The sequence below is a fragment of the Tachysurus vachellii genome, chromosome 5, assembly GCF_030014155.1.
Source record: "Tachysurus vachellii isolate PV-2020 chromosome 5, HZAU_Pvac_v1, whole genome shotgun sequence".
Classification (NCBI taxonomy): Eukaryota; Metazoa; Chordata; class Actinopteri; order Siluriformes; family Bagridae; genus Tachysurus; species Tachysurus vachellii.
Window position 1 is genome coordinate 18,443,112 of NC_083464.1, and position 18,480 is coordinate 18,461,591.

At 37.9% G+C, this 18,480-nt stretch overlaps 2 protein-coding genes across 5 annotated transcripts in view; one reads left to right on the forward strand and one right to left on the reverse strand.

Moving 5' to 3' along the window:
• Window positions 1–9,378, forward strand: part of plppr5b (phospholipid phosphatase related 5b) — a 48,369-nt gene extending 38,991 nt beyond the window's left edge. For 2 of the 4 annotated variants that reach the window (XM_060870156.1, XM_060870154.1), the window contains 3 exons: window positions 4,783–4,902; window positions 7,204–7,252; window positions 7,609–9,378. In XM_060870156.1, the coding sequence (XP_060726139.1) occupies window positions 4,783–4,902; window positions 7,204–7,251 (168 nt within the window). In that variant the 3' untranslated portion in view covers window position 7,252; window positions 7,609–9,378. Of the gene's footprint in view, window positions 1–4,782; window positions 4,903–5,116; window positions 5,251–7,203; window positions 7,253–7,608 lie in introns of all 4 variants that reach the window. The other 2 variants (XM_060870153.1, XM_060870155.1) reach the window with 2 other exon arrangements.
• Window positions 9,379–9,646: 268 nt separating this feature from the next.
• LOC132845837 (uncharacterized) lies at window positions 9,647–16,809 on the reverse strand. Its single transcript, XM_060870151.1, has 4 exons — window positions 16,695–16,809; window positions 15,030–15,094; window positions 12,313–13,151; window positions 9,647–10,420 (listed from the first exon to the last, which is right to left on the reverse strand). The coding sequence occupies exons 1-4, from the start codon at window positions 16,727–16,729 to the stop codon at window positions 10,256–10,258; spliced, it is 1,104 nt and encodes a 367-aa protein (XP_060726134.1). The 5' UTR covers window positions 16,730–16,809; the 3' UTR covers window positions 9,647–10,255.
• Between the last annotated feature and the right edge of the window lie 1,671 nt (window positions 16,810–18,480).

Genomic DNA, 18,480 nt, shown 5'->3' on the forward strand with positions numbered 1-18,480 from the left:
AGAGCTGTGCTACATTTGTCTCATGATTTTTGTGCTGTACGCCATCCTAGTGAGCTTGATGGTAAGTGGAAAGTCATTAGGAAAGTGTCAGTCACCCGACTGACTTTCGTGAAATTCCAAATAACTGTTATGAATAAATAATCATCCTAAATACTAACATAAATAAATGCAGGAAATCAATGATTACTTCATCTCATTATTATGAAATATGACTCCATGATTTTAGTTTCACAGTAATACTTTTATAGTTCATTTTTATTTTGTATTTGTTTTAAAATGGCCTATTTAAAAGGTTTTAAAATCACTATAATTTTTTCTTTCTTAATGTCACTTTTTAAATCTGTCAGTAGTGGTGGATTAGATCTGTGCACTGATGAGCTAATTCTGTGCTTGAAGAGAAATGATATGCCAGCTGTTTAAAAATAAATCAGCCAAATAGCTCAAAATAGAATCTGCTGTTATTTCATCACTGTCTCTCTGTTCTGCTAAACATCTCACCTTGAAATTCATTCATTCAAAAGAAAGTTTGTGTAAGAATAGCACTACCAATCAATGAGCAGGTCCAACATGTTAGTGGGGAGCGACAACCAGGGACATTACTCGACGATCGAAATTGAAATAATCTAAATATGTATCCAAAATATTTTAAAGTAAAAACAGTGCAGCTGCTAACGTTACCACCTTACAGCTCCAGGAGCCCCAGATTAATCCTAAGCTTGGGGAAAAAGTGGACTTCTGCACATTCTCCCTCTGTTTGTCTGGGTTTCCTCAGGGTTGTCCAGTTTTCTCCCACTATTTAAAAATATACATGTAGGTGAACTGACAAAATTGCTGACAAAACTGAACATCTTTGGACTGCAGTGTGTGAAATCCTCAGTGGTATTTTCTCCATTTCTATTGCAGTATGTGCCAGTGGATGTCCAGTACAGTAATACTATAATTTTTATACTTTGTTATATATAGTATGTAGGAACATTCACACACAACAAATGCAGCACACTCAGTAAACACACTGGACGAATGTGTCATTCTGGCTAATAGAAAGTCAAGCTGTTTCATCCACTGTTCCTGTGTCCAAGCAGCTCTCTCTAGTCAAACAATCCACACTCCTGTTTACACATTTAAAATGTATGCCCTGAATATATATATATTTCTTTACAGCTGCAGTGGGACAAATGTCCATGGTTAAAAATCCTATACAAATAAAATTGAATTGAATGAATTTTGGATGTAGCAGACACAGGAAGATGGATTATTTTTCTCAACTTCCAGCATCAGGATGTACTGTAGATGTGTTATTGTTGAGTTGAAATCCAGCTTGTTAGAGCTCTTTCCAAGCTCTCATAGCGTGTTACTGTGGGAGATGAATGCAAGAACAGCTTCTACTGTGTTCTCTCTGTGTATGTCACTTGTGCTCTGAGCAGCAGGGAACTAAGTTAACCCTCGCTGTGAACACTGTATCCTCTACTTACTATTTATGACTGAACTGAAGACTTTTCCAAGCCTGTGCCTGGTACATGTATGTACACGCTTATAACATGCACTCTGGTTAAACCTTTAGCCTGTTTAGTATATTCATCTGTCTGTATATAGATATTTCATTGTCAGCCTTAATAAATAGATGTATGTTTGGCCAGGATGAATGTTGCATTTAATCTTCACTATAGGACCAGTCAGTATATGACGACTTTGGAGCATAGATGCAAATGTGAGGCGATGACCAATCCACATTTAGCCTACGTAGCGCCTACAGGATTTCAGAACGTCTTTATGAGCCTCATACACCACTGTGTGGGATGTATATGAATTCCGTTCATGAGGCTGTTGCTGTGGGTGAGTGGTGTCCAGTCTTGTCTGGTAATATCCAGGAGGAGGGCTGGTGTGGATGCAGATTTTCATTCTAATCAGCTGATTTGGTCTTTCAACAGACATTGAGGTTTGGCTTCTGTATGGTTGGAATAAAAACCTGCAACCACATAAATCCTTCCCAGATAAGACTGGACACTCTGGCTGTAGGTTCTACATGTGCTGGAGAACAGGATAATTTATATAAGACAGTGATTTGGGCAGATTATCACTGTTCTAGAAGCAGTCAGCTTCTCCATTTCAGAGATTCATAACATATTCACACTTAATATTTTGGCCTCGTTACCTCAGGCATGCAGATTTATCCAAACTTTTTTTTATGTTTCATGTGAAGGCACTAATCTAAGATAATGGGATAATGACATGTCAGGCTGGGCAGTGTCACAATATAATATCAATATCATGCCACTTTAAAACTTAATTCTTAATTAACTTGAACACTGAACATAGCTGATTTAGTATGCTTTGAGTCTTTAAAATTGTAAAATATAAATTTGATTTATTTTAGAAATTAAATAAAATGATCATGTTAAACATCATTTTTTTTTTTATATCAAACACTAATGTTTTGCTGGTAGTTTGTTAGTGATCCTATATATTGTGCTCAATATCATGTCAGAAATCATTTCCAGGTGTCTTTGTACTGCTTCTGTCTCATCACCTTCTTCTAATGTCATGTTTTGCTCCATCAGAGTTGCACATCAGTGTGTGCTGATATACTGCAAACTGTATATGATTGATTAACCTGCACAGGTTTGTGCGAGTAAATCTGCATGTTGAGGGATGAAGAGACTTGCACCAGTGAAAAACCGAGCTTAACTGAACAGACTGTAAAGAAGTAAGAGAGCCAAGAGATCATAGAGATACACAGTGACAGTGTGGAGGAGCTGCTTAGTCACCCTGGCACCCATCAATTTATTGCAGGGCCTTTAGGGAACTCAAGAACTCAAGATGGTATCATTTGGAGCGGAGATTATATAAATCGTTCGCACATGCCTTTCATTGTGCTAGTGATTTTCACCGATTTTCATAAGAGATGGAATCTGTGAAATTGTCCAAAGCCTGTGTGTATTTTAAAGGCTTGCCAAACTCAGAAATCCTCTATTCATTTGATTGACAGTAATTAGTTTATCAGAGGTCAGATTGTGTCAGAACTGATCAGAGAGTAGGAGTGCTTTTCTTTTAGTGGCATCTCAGTGACGGTTACATAAACTCTATAAAAATAAAGATCTCTTATTCTAAGGCATCATCAATTAGTCTGCAAAAATTAGATGCTACTTGATGGATCTTCAGTAACCTCTGATCATTAATGTTATAGAGGTTATAATGTTATACATTATTACAGTTGTCCCTAAAATGCATTGTGAATCTGGGTTAGCTCTGCGGTATACCTTTATGATTTTTGACCACTTTGCTATGGCAATAAGGAACACAGCTAAAGCATAGTTCAGATCAAACATGATTAAAATCCACCCAGCTGAGACGTGAAAGACATGCATTTGTTTCTGGTACCTTTCACTTCTCTCTGACTTTATCTATGCAAATTCTGACCTGTGAATGCATGAGCCTTGGCCTTTACTTTCTGTTTAATTAACTAGCTAGCATGACTCCTGCATTCTCTGCAAAATAAGCATGCTGTTGTTGTGTGCAAAGCAACAGCAACAAAAACATTTGATTGAATTGTAGTAACGAATTTTTCAAAGGGTGGACTGTGTGTATTGTATTTTGTGCATTTCTGCATTAACAGTCAAGCTATTCAGTGTACCGTGTATTGCCATTGAACTAATAGTTTTATATGGACGTCCTTATCTTTCTTTGTAAATATATTTACCAATATACAAACATCAATTCAGCTAATACATGTTTTATCAAAGTTGGTGGTAGCATAAAGTCATCATGTTTACCGATGTATGCTAGTGTTTTTGTGGTAAAATTTAGTGGTAAAAAAAAATTTTTTTTTTTTTATTATTTCCTTCTGGATTTCTACTGTATGTTAGTAATGTTGGCACCTCTGCTATACTTTTAATTTCACTGCACCAGCTGCAGGTCTATTCATTATGTTCTCATTTACACATGAAGACACACTGTTGTAGTAACTGTAGATCTGTTCTGGATTAATGTGTAATCTGCTACAGGAATTTGCATCGGTGATGTATAAATATGGCTGAGTAAGCCAATAACCATAAACGTGACCCACTTTGCTTTGTTATAATGCACAAGCTGTGAGTGAGTGAGTGAGTGAGTGAGTGAGTGAGTGAGTGAGAGTGAGTGAGACATAGGCGGGTGAACTAATACAGTGCATATTCATGAATTTCTTTTAGGACTGCTGGGCAGCTGTCTGTTAGCAAAATGAATAGAGGAATGGTAAAGCATCTCTTACGAAACACAGATAAGCTCCATTTTATTAACTTGCTCATAATGTCAATTTGAGACAGCGCTCTCATAAAGGCAAAGACTAAATGTATAACGGCAATTCCACATCGTGCTGATTGAATAGTGCTTCACATTCCAGCATTCCCAATTAGAAATAATTTGTGTTAGGCTGTTGCGTGCTTGGGGTACGTCTATACAGAACCACTGGAATGTATGGATTTGACAAGGCAGCTAAAAATGGCCCAAATTTCAGCCTTATTTTTAGAGCGACATCACCAGAAATTCTGTCTGTCTATGATTTGTATGAATTTAGATTCACAGTGTGTGTGCACTGCCTCTGTCTCATCTTCTATCTGGTAAGAGGTACAGCCTTTGCTTTGCACCGATTCACTTTAAGAGAATGTTCACTTGTTCTTCCATGGAAGGCTGCGCCCTCCCTACTTCCTTTAGTTCTAAATTATATGCTGCCACTTCCTTACCAAATATAGGTATTTTAGAAAAAAAATACGACAAGTGACACATGGCTGGTTTACACTGTTTCAGGTTGTGTGTGTGGTCCATAATTTCAAAGGAAGCCAGATGTTAAGTGAAGACCCCCAGCAGGAGGACATGATGGGCTCGCCCAGGGTGGAGAGTCCCCTTGAAAAATACATCGCCTCGCAGGTACAACACGGCTGCATTTACATTCAATCACACAAGTGCTCTCATTTATGCTGACATGAATGTTTGGCCCTCAAAATATAGTCACGGTGTCACACTGTTGAATATGAAACATCGGACAATCAAGATATTTAAGATAATCTCAATATCCGCCTTGTGCGCTGGTCGTCTCTGTGTGTATGTGTTTGTGTGTGTTGCGCACACGGCCGTCCCTCAGATGGCTGAGCTAAGAGCGGAAGAGGAGGCGCTGACACCCCGCTCTCTGAAAACACGCCTCCTAAGCTTCTTTGAATGGATCGCAGGCAAAAGAAACCACTTCAACCACCTGCAGAGCACAAGGCAATAATAAACGTAGGAACACCTGTGTGAGTGCCGCATGCCAAGCCTCTGGAATACAGCTCATTATTATAAAATCCTTGTTTAAACCTGACCACATGCATTAAGCATGGAAAAAAAACAATGATCTGTTTATACTCAGCCTGTATCCAGAGCGTTTGGCCCGGCTAGCTGATTCATCCTTTCCTATATAGAGTGTTTTTCACTGTAACTCCTTTAAGTTGATGCAGACAGATTGGCATTTTATTGTCTGCCTTGACCTTGGATTAGAACATCGCTGTTCATTCACATGAGTGTAGCTACAAAGCTGAATCAATTGGTCCAATACTTTTGAGAGCATCATTTGAGTCAGAATCAGCTAATAGATGTTGATTGACCAAAAGATTTTTTTTGCCATGCGAGCAAAAGAATTTATCATCTCTTAATGGGCAGAGCTGGTAATAATTCTTTGTTTCCAGTGAAACTTTATTAGACCCTATGATTCACCCTGCCAGGGCCAAGCAGAAGTTGATATAATACATTTCAAAATATCCCAGTTCTCCATATAGCTTAGTCTGAATTTAACTCCCCAGGCACAGCTGTCCTCCACTGCTGATCTATGTACTGATTTAGCCCAAGTGTTTAACCATCAATTAAACCACATTCTGCAGTGTTACTACTGAAGTCCCAGTTACAGGCTAATTACAGCATAAGTGTGGACCTTTAAACAAAATTTACAATAGTTACAGGAAGAACATGTGCAAGCCAACAACTCGCTGTTTTAATCCCAGATTGCTGTTTTTTTTTTTGTTTTTTTTTTTAATTAGAATTTTTTTTAATAACATGTATAATTTGTAGCTTTGTTTTGTTGTTGAGATGCATGGGGTGGATTGTGTAAAATGAGTGATACAGAGGCCAAAAAAAATCCCATGGCTTTTTTTTTCCCCAAGGTTCTTTTCAGGCTCAAGAGACGCTTATCAGTGATATTTGTCTTTGGTGACAAAGCACATATAGATGAATAGCATATTAGAGAGGACGGCGACATACCCTATTCCGCTCGGCTGTTGACGAAAACATCCCTTAGCTAAGGCTGCTGTCACAACCAATAACAGAGATGAAATGTTTTCTCATAAAGGAGAGTTAGCAGACTGAATGTAGCATGCTGTTGTATTGCTCTGGTTTGCAGAAGCATTTTGACTCCAAACAAATATCACTGATGACCAGATTAGATTTGTCCACTCTATAGGATAAGTATCTGCACCTCTGGGAGTGAATTATAATTACATTGTGTTAGACATTTTTCAAATGAAAAACAGTGAAATAACTGTAACTAACTTTTTTTTTGTGATTGTGTGTCAAGTTTGATTGTGATAACATTCAACTGTCCACCAAGTCCAGAGGTCACATGTGACCATGGATGTGCAAAGTTCTGTCCATAGAAATCTGAACTATAGGCAGATATGTTTTTATATCTATGCATAGAAAGTGTAATAGCATGGAAATATTGTCATATGAGCATAGTTGAGCAATTACTGCAGACAGGTGACAAAGATGAAAGTCAAAAAGTTCATACGTTGCGTCAATGTTTCAGCACACACAGCTTTGCAGAGGGTGTTGAAGACTGAGTGTTGAGTGTCTGATCAACTAATACTGCACAGCTCAAATGAAATTGACTGACTTGGCTTTTTATAGGGAAGTTGTTTACCATATATGTAGATTTGGGGCATTTCTTCATGCAGAAGAGTGTGCTTTGCACAGGCAGAACAGTTCAGAATGTGTAGGATATATCAACATCCAGTAGAAATGCCTATTCTCGTGTGTCTACGTATGATTAGGACTTTTAGAGCCGTGGTCTAATTCTGTATAGTACATGTAAGTGCAGAATACAAAAAAGCTGTGCTTCCTTATTGAAATTTGTTTATCCTGATGGCTGACAGTTCTCCTTCACAACAAAATTTGTTCCTCTCATACAGACTCATTTGCTTTCAGATTTGGCCTGCAGACAGGGGTTATATGGCAGCTGAACAACATTATTAAGGTAGCACAAGGCCACTAGTGGCTGCACTGCATGGCTGCATCCCTGGCTTTATGGTGTGCTTCTCCTTAACACCGCATCAGTTTCTAAGTGGCACAAATCTAGAATGGCTGCTCAAAACAAATCCCACTCTCCTCTATTTACCAGCAAACCAGCTCCACACAGCTGCCTGAAGATCAAAGACTAATCACATCCCAGACTGCAAGAAGTTTTGATTCTAACATATTACACTGTCTGTATGTGCATGAGGGATAATTCTAGTTATTTCTGGATCAAGACACTAAAGAAACACTAGCAGTCATTCATTCTACATGGATGCCAAACGTATTCTAAAGTGCTATCTCGTCTGTCTCTCACAGAATCACATCGCCTTCGATGAAGTCACATGACCTTGAGTCAGCAGTGTGGCAGACGCATTGGACATCCACACTCTTTACCGTGCAGTCGTCATAGTCATGGTGCACACTACCCGCGCAAGTCATATCCTCAGTGGTGGTGTTTTGGATCACACTCCCCAACAACTTATATATATGTACTGCTGTTTGCACAAGGTACCCCCTTACTACCACACCCATTCCCCTTCTGGTTCGTGTTGTTTGATAGTGAGCCATGACAACTGGAACTCGGTTCAACCCAGGAGTCACTGTGTGTAGCTGGAGAGACTGCACCTGTGTAAGACAACCAGAATTTGCTACTTATGAGATTTAAGAAGATATGAACTTATTGCTGTTGATGTGTATATTTTCTTCTTATTTTTCACACTGTATCATATGTATAATACATTGTGCTATAATGTTTGTCAATATATATGTGACATAACATTTAATTCTTTCAGTTAAAAGTTGCCCATGCCTAAATCTGTTTAAGAAGTGCACTTTAATTAGTAAATTCAAGGAATCTCATGACATGGCACCAAAACAGAGGTTATGAACCTCAGATTCTGCTGATACAGTCGCAACATAAGTCCGTGTTGAAGTCTTATGGAGCCTGGTACGAGCTCCTGGGCTGATGTGCATCCTCCTGTCCTTCATTCTGCTGTGTGAAGAATGGATCAGTTGTGTAGACAATCACCACTGCTCTTTTAGAAGCCTTCCTGGAAAATTTACTAAATCAAAGTTTTACATAAGTGCAGAGCTTGAGTCAATGTTCACATTAAACATCAGATTGGGGAAAACGTAATCTCAGTGTTTGTGCCAGAGGGGCATGTTTGAGAATTTTAGAAACAGTTGATTCAGTTCAGACATCACAGTGGCAGGGTGATCTAGGATCCTGACCCTGGGATATCCACGCACAACAGTTTCAATAGTTGCAAAGAATGATTGAAAAAAGCAAAAATAAATAAATAAATAAAATAAAATAAAAAATGAGGAAAATAAAAGCAGTTGAGAGAAGAATAGACAGACTGGTTTGAGCTGACAGGAAGGCTCTGGTAACTGAAATAAGCACTCTTTACAACAAAGCTGAGAAGAAAAGCATTTCAGAAAACACCATACATCAAACCATGAACTGGTCCTCTTTCATCAGCAAGTTTCCAACTCCAGAACTGAATGATATTTTATATTCTCTTGTGTGAAAATCCCAAGATCAGGTAACCTGGATCACATTTCCCCCATTCTAATGATGGCAGACTGGATAATTGAATGAAAGAGCAGGTGTATAGTTGCTACTATTAAAGTGGCCGATGAGTGTTCGTCACTTAACACATAACAATACTTGAACCAGTCGTTTAGGTAAGACCATTATGCTGAAAGCTGATTCTCTTTCTCTCAGGCCTGTGTTATTTTTAAACTCTTATTTTTGTTTCTTGTTTTCTTTTTTTTTTTCTAATTTCAGTAATTGGCATGTAATAGTTCAGTTACGTCTGGAGAGATGCCATAGATGACACCTGTAACATGAAAATCAAACCGAGATACCTCAGATGCAATTAATTAAATGACCAGATGTTTAAATCTTTATCAATCTAATCTAAAATACAAAGTGGAAGCAGCAGAATTGAATTGCAGTAGAATATCTGAGCTGTCAAATAGTGACACCACTACAGTAGCCACTGGAAGATTAGCATCCAGTTGCGTTGCCAGTTCCAGTCGCCCGCTGCTTGCTCATGTGACCAGTTCATGGAAGAGCAATAACATTTCAAGCTTTCCCACTTTCATGGATCCTTTTGGCAGTTTCTCTAAATGATGGTCTATTTTTCTATCAGAATTCCAGCACTTTAAAACTACAGAAATGTCACCTGAAAACTAGAAGATGATTTAAAATATTTAATGATATAAAATATTTACATAAGCACTTATAGTGTTAATCACGATCTACTAAACTAATGAATGTGGTCTAAAGTTACTGCAGTGCTTGTAGACAGTATTAAAGTCGAATGAATAAATAAGACCTGAAGAGTGAAAATGCACATACAGTATAGTTTCTCAGATTTTTCTTACTGTTTATTTTCTCAAGTTTGTACAGTACATGTTATGTGTCTTATAAAATAACAAAAAGTATTTATTGTTCCATGTGTGATTCATCAAAAAAAAACAGAAAAAAGTCCTGAGAATTGGTGATATAACTTGTTGAATTACTGTTCCAATGACTGGAATTAATTTCTCATTTAAATCCCTGATTTGTTTATAACATTTCTATTTTGCATATTATAATCATGACTGCGATTTTCTATTTCTTTACAAGTTTCTACAGAATCTTTGGTTGTAAAAGTGCGTGCTTACAACCTTCTGGACTTTTTTAATGATTCGTTTCTTTCGCCGTTCACCTGTGACTTTCCCATTTGTGTAGCTGTTGGTTTTTGTATGAATGTTGCAGGTCGGCATCTTCTGAATTTTAATCAGTTCCAGCTCACAGCTTCATTAAAAATATTGTGTCTCATCAAACCATGACCTTTTACACTGTAGAGGAAATGTCTTTGAATAAAATATATTCTGACCTTGTTTGGCTGCTGTTTGCCAGAGTGACATGTTGAGAATGTGGAAAAATATTACATTGTTCTCAAGGATGCATTCAGGCATTCAGAGTAGGAAGTGTCTCGAGGCGTCTCTGTCCTCTGACCTGGGGGAAATGTGCTGGTTTGCTCTGTAGTACTTGGAGAATGTGGAATAAAGTGATATCATGTGAAATGGTGGAGGACGTGCCGTTCCCATGGCATCCTGACGGGCACAGCATGTCCTGAAATGCAAACACAGAGATGAAGTGCATCAGTAGCCTCGTGTTTATATCTGTCATTCAGTAACCTTTATCTCATCTCTTGCCCTTCACCACAATGCTTCTGTTCCACATGCACTCATTTCTCTTATGTTGTTTTCAGACAGAACAGTGAGATCTCCTCCTACTCTATCAGAATAACCGCATACCTCTCAGAAACAGAAGAAGTTGTCGCCTGTCACTCAAGTCTGTCTGACTAAACAAGGTTTGTCAGGAGCCACTGTCATAATATAAAGCAAGTATGGAAGTGTATGTAGCAGTGAAAAGCTCACAGCACATGTAGTTCTCATGCTGTTAAACATATTATATTCGTAATATATATCACCTATACCATATAATATAGTACACATACAGTATATATGTCTATTTATACAATCAGATTCATGTCTGGCTGAAGATGTGTAAAATTATTTGCACTGCAATTCAATTAATATCAGTATCATTAATAAATAAAGCACTTGGTCTATAGTCATTGGAGTAATATAAATAAAAATATCAAAATATTATCGAAGAATCTCAACTGTATTCATGAGAACTTCATACCTAAAATGTTGTGTTGAGTGTCATTTTGCTAATTTAGGACCTTTACACACGTACAGACTTGTAACTTTATTAGCTCATTAGTCCTGCAGTTGAGTTTTTGTAATATCAATACATGCATGGTAAGAATTTATTCATTTTGATAGTCATTTCAGAGCTTAATTCATTTCTGTCAACGTTTTGTTGATTAGAAATAACGACTCGCGTGTTTATTTAAGAAGGAAACCTGAATCTTGAATAACGTCTATAATTAAGCCTTATTTTATCTATTCATTAATAAACACACACACAGCCACACACAGCTGACCTACTTATTTCTAAAATGAATAAAAGCCCAGCCATTAAAAAAACTTTTCATAGCTATCTATTGCTGAGATTAGAAATGATTCAGGTTTCTAGCTAGATATGGTTTTAAATGGTTTTAGAATAAAATCTCACACATCCCCACACATATCTTTATTTACGGCAACCACAGACAAAAGCACCTGAGACACTCTTCCCTGAAATGAAACAGGTGCAGATTTGTTTGTATGTTATTCCAGTGCAAATCTTGTTTCTACGCAACTGTATAAGGACCATTGTCTTCTTGAAGCTACTCACATACGTTAAACAGAATCTGAAGCTTAGGTCATTGTGTTTCCTTATTCTGAGGTGCACTTCGCAACAATAGCATTGTTTCCTACTGTGACACACACACAGTTGCCATTGGTGCTAATTGTTCATTAACCATTATCTCCAGAAAGTCTAAAAATAGGAAACATGAATAATACATACTGTAACACATGGCTCCCTTTTTCTTTGGAGCAAAAGGCTACATACACCCTTTGTAGCCAGTACATGTATTTCTGTATTATCCAATAATGATATTCATGATCACACTCAATGACCCGGTAGATTTTTGAGGGATTGCGTGTATGGTCAGCACATTAGTGACTGAGTGCGTCACTAAGATCTATTTAATGTCTATTATATTTATCTCCATATTAATTTATTTTTAGAGCTGTAAGCCCAGAGATTTTTTTAAAGTGTGGTGTTACTGTTTTGCTGACACTTTGTTAGCACATCTAAATATTGTGATGCATGTGGTGTTTGGGCATCGTGAAAAGCTTCTATTTCTGTGATGAATTTAGCCATATTGCCGAACCCTATTACAAAGCCAATGTTTGACACGTTTTTTTCCCCTCACTAAGGTGTTTAGAACTGATGCTTGTACTGAGAAAAAAAAAGCAAAACATCTGACTAATACAGTGGCAAGAGCCATGCTATTTTTTGGTGTGATAAAGGAGGGAGGATAAAAGGAGAAAGTAGTTTCTTACCGACAAGCAGCTCACACTGTTTCTGTGTAACTTGTGTCCACTGTCTTGTTCCAGTTTCTTGCCACAGCCTTCTGTTTCTGCTTGCACTGCACTCCACAAATAGCTATACACGTCTTGGTTACATGGGTCTACTAGTGTAGCTGGCCTTGTGCCATCTTCATTCAGCAGGCTTTTGGATGCTGCTGTCCAGAAGAAGCTTTTCTGCACATGTCGGTTATGCACCTGCTCTTCTGTATGACCCACAACTGGCCTCTGTATCACTGGCCTGTGTCTGCAAGCAGGCAGCAGATTTTTGGGTGAATGCACCCCCAGATGTGCCAGTCCAGCCAAGCTCTTCTGGCACCATTCCAGTCTCTTGGCATCTGGCCATTTGCAGAGAGGCAGAGGTTCAGCTGGTTTTGCTTCACGATTCATTGGAGCAAATCCTTTACATCGCCAGGTCAGTGATTCCTCAGATGTCTGCTCATGAGTGGCAGAAGCCCCTAGTATTAACGTCTGATTCTGCTTTAGCTCCGAGATGCTTGGACTGGGGCTATGAATGATATTTTGTTTATGGGTCATTGAATGAGTAGACATGGAGTTTATCTGGAAAGAGTCCATGTCTGAAGTGCTTTGGCTCAAATTGTTGGGCCGAGCTTGGAGTGCTACAGGAGATTTAGTAGAGGGAGCATTATCTTGAGATGTGTCACATCTTGGGAATAATGTTTCTGCCACATCATTCCCCTCTGAGCCAGAGAACCAGGATGTAACAGTTAAAGATAATACAATGTTCCTTTCATCCAAATATCTGCATTTCTCTTGCTGTTTTGACTTCTGCCAGACATGAATTGCATTATCGTCTGCAATGAGAGAATTTGCTCATGTTAACTGAGCGCAGAAGGAATTAAGAAATCTTTTGTCTGTCCCCAGTGGCAGGTTTACACCTGAATTGAATCCCAAGCATGACTATTGACACTTAAGGCATTCAGTGAATAATTATGTGATCAGCAAGTAGGCAGTGATGCTTGTTGTCAACAATTAAAAGTTTTGCAGTTTGTCTAAACTCATCCTAATCAGCTATGCTGCTCTTGTGTATCTAATTTGAAAAACCAAAAAATCTGCATTTGGGGGAAAAAAAAATTGTCACACTGCCCTCTCTCTATTTCCCTCATGGCCAGCTTGTTTGTGTGTGGTGTGAGTGTGTTCAAGCAACTACATTAGGGATGCTGAGAGTCCCTGGCCTTGTTAAGCTGATGATTAATCACAAGCTCCCACTATAAATGTCAGAGATAAAGCTGCCGTGGACCGGCTCTGATCGATGACTTATTCTCTGGCTCTCTTCTGCAGTGTTAGCCTTGTGTGACACAGAGGGACAGGACACCACTTGTTACTCCCAAATGTCACTTAACCACAGGGAGATGGGGCAAAATTTTGCTTTATGATAATTCAGACTAGGGGGGGCACGGTGGCTTAGTGGTTAGCACGTTCGTCTCACACCTCCAGGGTCGGGGTTCGATTCCCGCCTCCACCTTGTGTGTGTGGAGTTTGCATGTTCTCCCCGTGCCTCGGGGGTTTCCTCCGGGTACTCCGGTTTCCTCCCCCGGTCCAAAGACATGCATGGTAGGTTGATTGGCATCTCTGGAAAATTGTCCGTAGTGTGTGATTGCGTGAGTGAATGAGAGAGTGTGTGTGTGCCCTGCGATGGGTTGGCACTCCGTCCAGGGTGTATCCTGCCTTGATGCCCGATGGCGCCTGAGATAGGCACAGGCTCCCCGTGACCCGAGGCAGTTCGGATAAGCGGTAGAAGGCGAATGAATGAATGAATGAATGAATGAATAATTCAGACTTAATTCAGGCTGTATGTCATGTAATGCATGTGTCTGAAGAGAAAATGTCATGCTAGCTGAAAAAAAGTAAAAAAAAAAAAAAAAGTATTGTGAAGGCTAATGCCCTCCTTATCCTTTTATAAACATTTTAATGAATGGTCATGGATGTGCCATATTCTTCCCATATTTTACTAATGATTCAATAATGATTTTCAAAGTTTTGGGATATTTTCTATGTTTCCAGGATTCCTAGGCTTGCTTTGATAGCTCTTTGTCAAAATGATGCTGTTTGTGTAGCAATACACTCTAACCAACTCTGGGGCCTTCCAGGAACAGCTATGCAGAGCTCATGTAACCCTTACTACACATGTAATCCATTCAACAAATTACGTGACTTCTGATAGCAACTGGCTGCATCAGAACTAATTCAGCATCAGCAGTAGGGTGAATACTTATGCAAACATTTTTTTTTTCCTACATTTTGTGTAGATTCATGATATATAATACAAATTAGGTCCATTTATCTTCCGGTTTGTAACACTTCCGGTTTGAAAAAATTCAAGGGGGTGAATCCTTCATTACATATCATTATGCATCATGATATACATGAGTGTACATCATTACATTATCTAACCTATCTTTACAAAGGTGCCAATAATTCAGGACCTGTGTTACACATCCTGTTAAATCATATTTAAGAGAAGAATGGAGGAAGTACTCAGTCTTCTACACTCATAGACTTATTTACGACTTTGAGCAAGCATTAGGGTTTATGTATTTGTGAGCACATTGATTTAACTTTGCTTCTGTATTATTCCCTTTAGATGCTCATTATTTTGTGGTATTTTGCTTTTAGCACATTAACTGTTACATGTGTTGAATCGGTCTGACTGAATGGGTTTGATTGCTTACCATTCAGTGCATTGTCTGCATCAGAGCTCTCCCAGCCGCTGTACAGCTCTCTCTTTTCATCTTTCCTGTTGACACATCAGCAGCAACCACGTCAAGTGAAAGACATGTTGTGAATGCATTCATTAGGGTGCTTCAAGCCTTTTCAAAGTGCTGTGTAAGACTTTACATCAAAAACAAATCTCAGACTGTAAGGTAATATCTTGTGCAGTAAAAAAAAGCTCTAAGACTTACTAAGTTTCATTAGTTGCATATTATCCACTTTCAAAGTGAGAAAAATATGACTTCATTGAGACATGTCTGGGGGTGCGATTTGTTCATTAACAGTAAATACAAATGATGTATTGTGCCATCTTTGAGAAAAGGGGCTTAACCAACTCCATTCTATTCAGCGGAGTGTCTGATGGATAAAGTTGTTTTGGTAACAGCCACAAAAAAGAAAGGCATTTAACCACACAATGGCATAACAGACCAGGAACCATGCTGGTAAGCTGTGAAATGAACCAAACACAGATTTCTATGAGCAAATCAATGTCCATTTGTTGTCCAGCTCATGAAACCTCTCACGCTGCAGCCTGGCCACTGAGTCCTGAAATCGCCGTAATCATTCTGGTGGAAAACAACCCTTTTCCACTAATCAGATTATTCTTGTACACAGGTCCATGTTCACATGTAGCAGAATTACACGAAATTGCTTTATTTGCTACACTAACAAACCTGTCCTCAAGCATTCTGATTATTCCTTCTCAACTCTACTTTGGTTTCTCTGTATTACTGAAATTCTGTCATCACGGCTTGTCCCAGTGGGGTTTTTGCAGTCCTTTATTCTCTGATAGCTTTGAGGTAGAACCACTGAGAGAAAATGAAGGCAGACACTCAGTGAACTCATGGATGGCTTTTCAGAGCATCCGAGAGCTCAGAGAGAAGAGAGAAAAAAGATATACTGCTGCATGATGAGACCTATTCATTACCCTTTATTTTCTCAGGTCAGAGATCAGCCTCCAGCCTGCCTGAGACGCTGCCTTTTAATTCCTTCTTATAAGCTGAGCTAAGAATCAACGTCTTTACAGTCAAGTGGAGGAATTAAACATGCAACAAAATATACCAAAAAACAAAACTGCCAAACATTGTGAATGCTATTTTAGATATTTGATATAAAATTACTGATAAGATTCAGATTGAGTATAAAAGCTTCATTTTTGGCACAAAACTCAGTAGAAACTCATTGTAACTGTGAGACCACCAGCCCCATTGTGAAGCGCATATACATACATATACATACATACATACATTATGTATATATAACATTTTTATTTTAATTAATGGCCTCCTCTAAGTATGTATGTGCCACATTCTTTCCATATTTTACTAATGATTTTATATTACATTTATTGCTATTTTTCCAAAACTTAATTTGATAGACTTCTTTTGATAGCTATTTGTCCTCATGATGCTGTTTTTACAGTCCAGTGAAGGAATTATGCAACAAACAGAAATATGCAGTGTAATATACAGAAACTACTAAATCACTGGTGTCATCTTGGCTCTGTTTGATTTATATATATATATATATATATATATATATATATATATATATATATATATATATATATATATATATATATAGCCAAAAATCATACTGCTGATCAAACATAACAAGCAACATACCTTTTCTTTCTTGATTTACTTTCAGCAGAAATCATATTTAGTCCCACGTCGAGGATTTATAATACTTGGAGAACTTGACATGAGAGCACATTGACTTCCAAATGCACAGAATACTAAGACATACAACAGGAAGAAGGTAATTGGTAACACTTCATTAAATGCATGAGGAGAGCAGCAAGAAGTCTGAGAAACAGGTTCTGCTTGTAAACAGAAACTACAAAGGTGTGTTTTTGTGCTGTAGTTTAAAGCTTTATTTAAACCTTGATGTCTGAGTCATGCAAAGCTTTAATATTTTTATAAGCTCATACGATGGTTTTAAAATACGCCTGCAATGTGTCTGTCTATGCCTCTCTCTTTAAAAAAAAAAAAAAAAAAAAGCAAAGCAAACTAAAAAAAATTACTTGTATACATTTTTTTTCTTAGATTTGAAAAACGAAGTAAATTAAACTTTTCGGTGGAGTCAGAATGAAAACATTACAGTAACTGTAAGTGAAATCTTTACATTAGTGAGTCGTCTTATATGAAGTTATACAGAAACTCAGGAGCTCTTGAATTTATCCAGTTTTAACAGATACCGCATTTCTTGTGCAAACAATTTACAAATATAATTTGTAAATTATAATTTGTAGATTTGTTTATCAAGCTAAATGGATTTAGCTTGATAAACAAATCCTAGTATTCACATCCATCTCTCTATTTTCGTACAGCTTGATACAGTATAAAGCTGTACCAAGAACAAGAACATTGCATGAGCAATTCAGAGATATCATCGTCAAGCTCCCAGCATCAGAATGAAAGTTTGCTTGTAAGGGTAAAAGCTTTTACCTGAAATGTGTATTTTACTTAATACCTCCTCAGCAGTAAGCTCCAGTTCTTTAGCCTAGAAGCAGACGGTGTTAATGACAGCATGCAAATGAACTTTGCGTCCTGTTTCCTTTCCTGTGACTTATTCCACATTGAGTCAGCAAATACTACAGTGTGTACAATGCAAAATTGCAAAAACTGTATTTAACCAAAGTAGGATTGAATGTGGATGACCGCATTCCTCCTCTAATTCATCTCATGCACTTTCTAGTGGACTTTTATTGAACAGTGATTAAGCACAGGAAAGTGTTGTGCAGAACTGTAATTATCTCCCTAACAGTAGAGTTATAGAGAGCAAAAGGTCAGCATACGTGTAATTATGTAGCATAAAGTCCAATACATTGGTTCTGTAATTGAAAAGGTTAAAAAAAAAAAAAAAAACCTCTACTGAACATTCATTCTCTGTAATGCAAGAGGAATTATTCAAAAGTGGCATTTAAATCTAGTTGAGAAAGTTTTAAAACTCTAATTTATATCAGTGAGTTATTTTTTTTGAAAGGTTTTCTACTGGATAAACACTTCCTCTGAGGCTCATGGCTATAGAATTATCAGATAAAGGTGGGAATCCATACATCATAACTTTTCACTGTCAGCACAACCAATAGTGTTTTCCATTAAAAGCTTCCATACACCCTGTTAGTAATACCCTATGCCATCTTTATTTGATTTTCTTCTGTATTACTCTTTCTGATATCATCTCATACTGTGACTGGTGATGAATCTGTTTCCCAATCTGAGCTAAAAGTCTCACAGTGAGGAGAACTGCAATGCACAAACATGCAGTGTTTGATTCTAGGCATAGTTTATGAAGGTAAATTGGGCTGCCAGTAGCAGAGTTTTGCACGTTTGGTCTCAAAAGACATCCCCCGATTTGAACAATTTTCTTAAGTATTTTATAGTGTGCTGAGGAGTGAAATGGTTT

Bases quoted from the DNA above. Each gene is read 5' to 3' on its own strand.
- LOC132845837 (XM_060870151.1), bottom strand. From the start codon at position 16,729: ATGATTTCTGCTGAAAGTAAATCAAGAAAGAAAAG. The intron at 13,152-15,029 runs GTAAGCAATCAA...CTCTCATTGCAG, and splicing joins TGCAGACAATGCACTGAATG to ACGATAATGCAATTCATGTC. The intron at 10,421-12,312 runs GTAAGAAACTAC...TTTGCATTTCAG, and splicing joins ACAGTGTGAGCTGCTTGTCG to GACATGCTGTGCCCGTCAGG.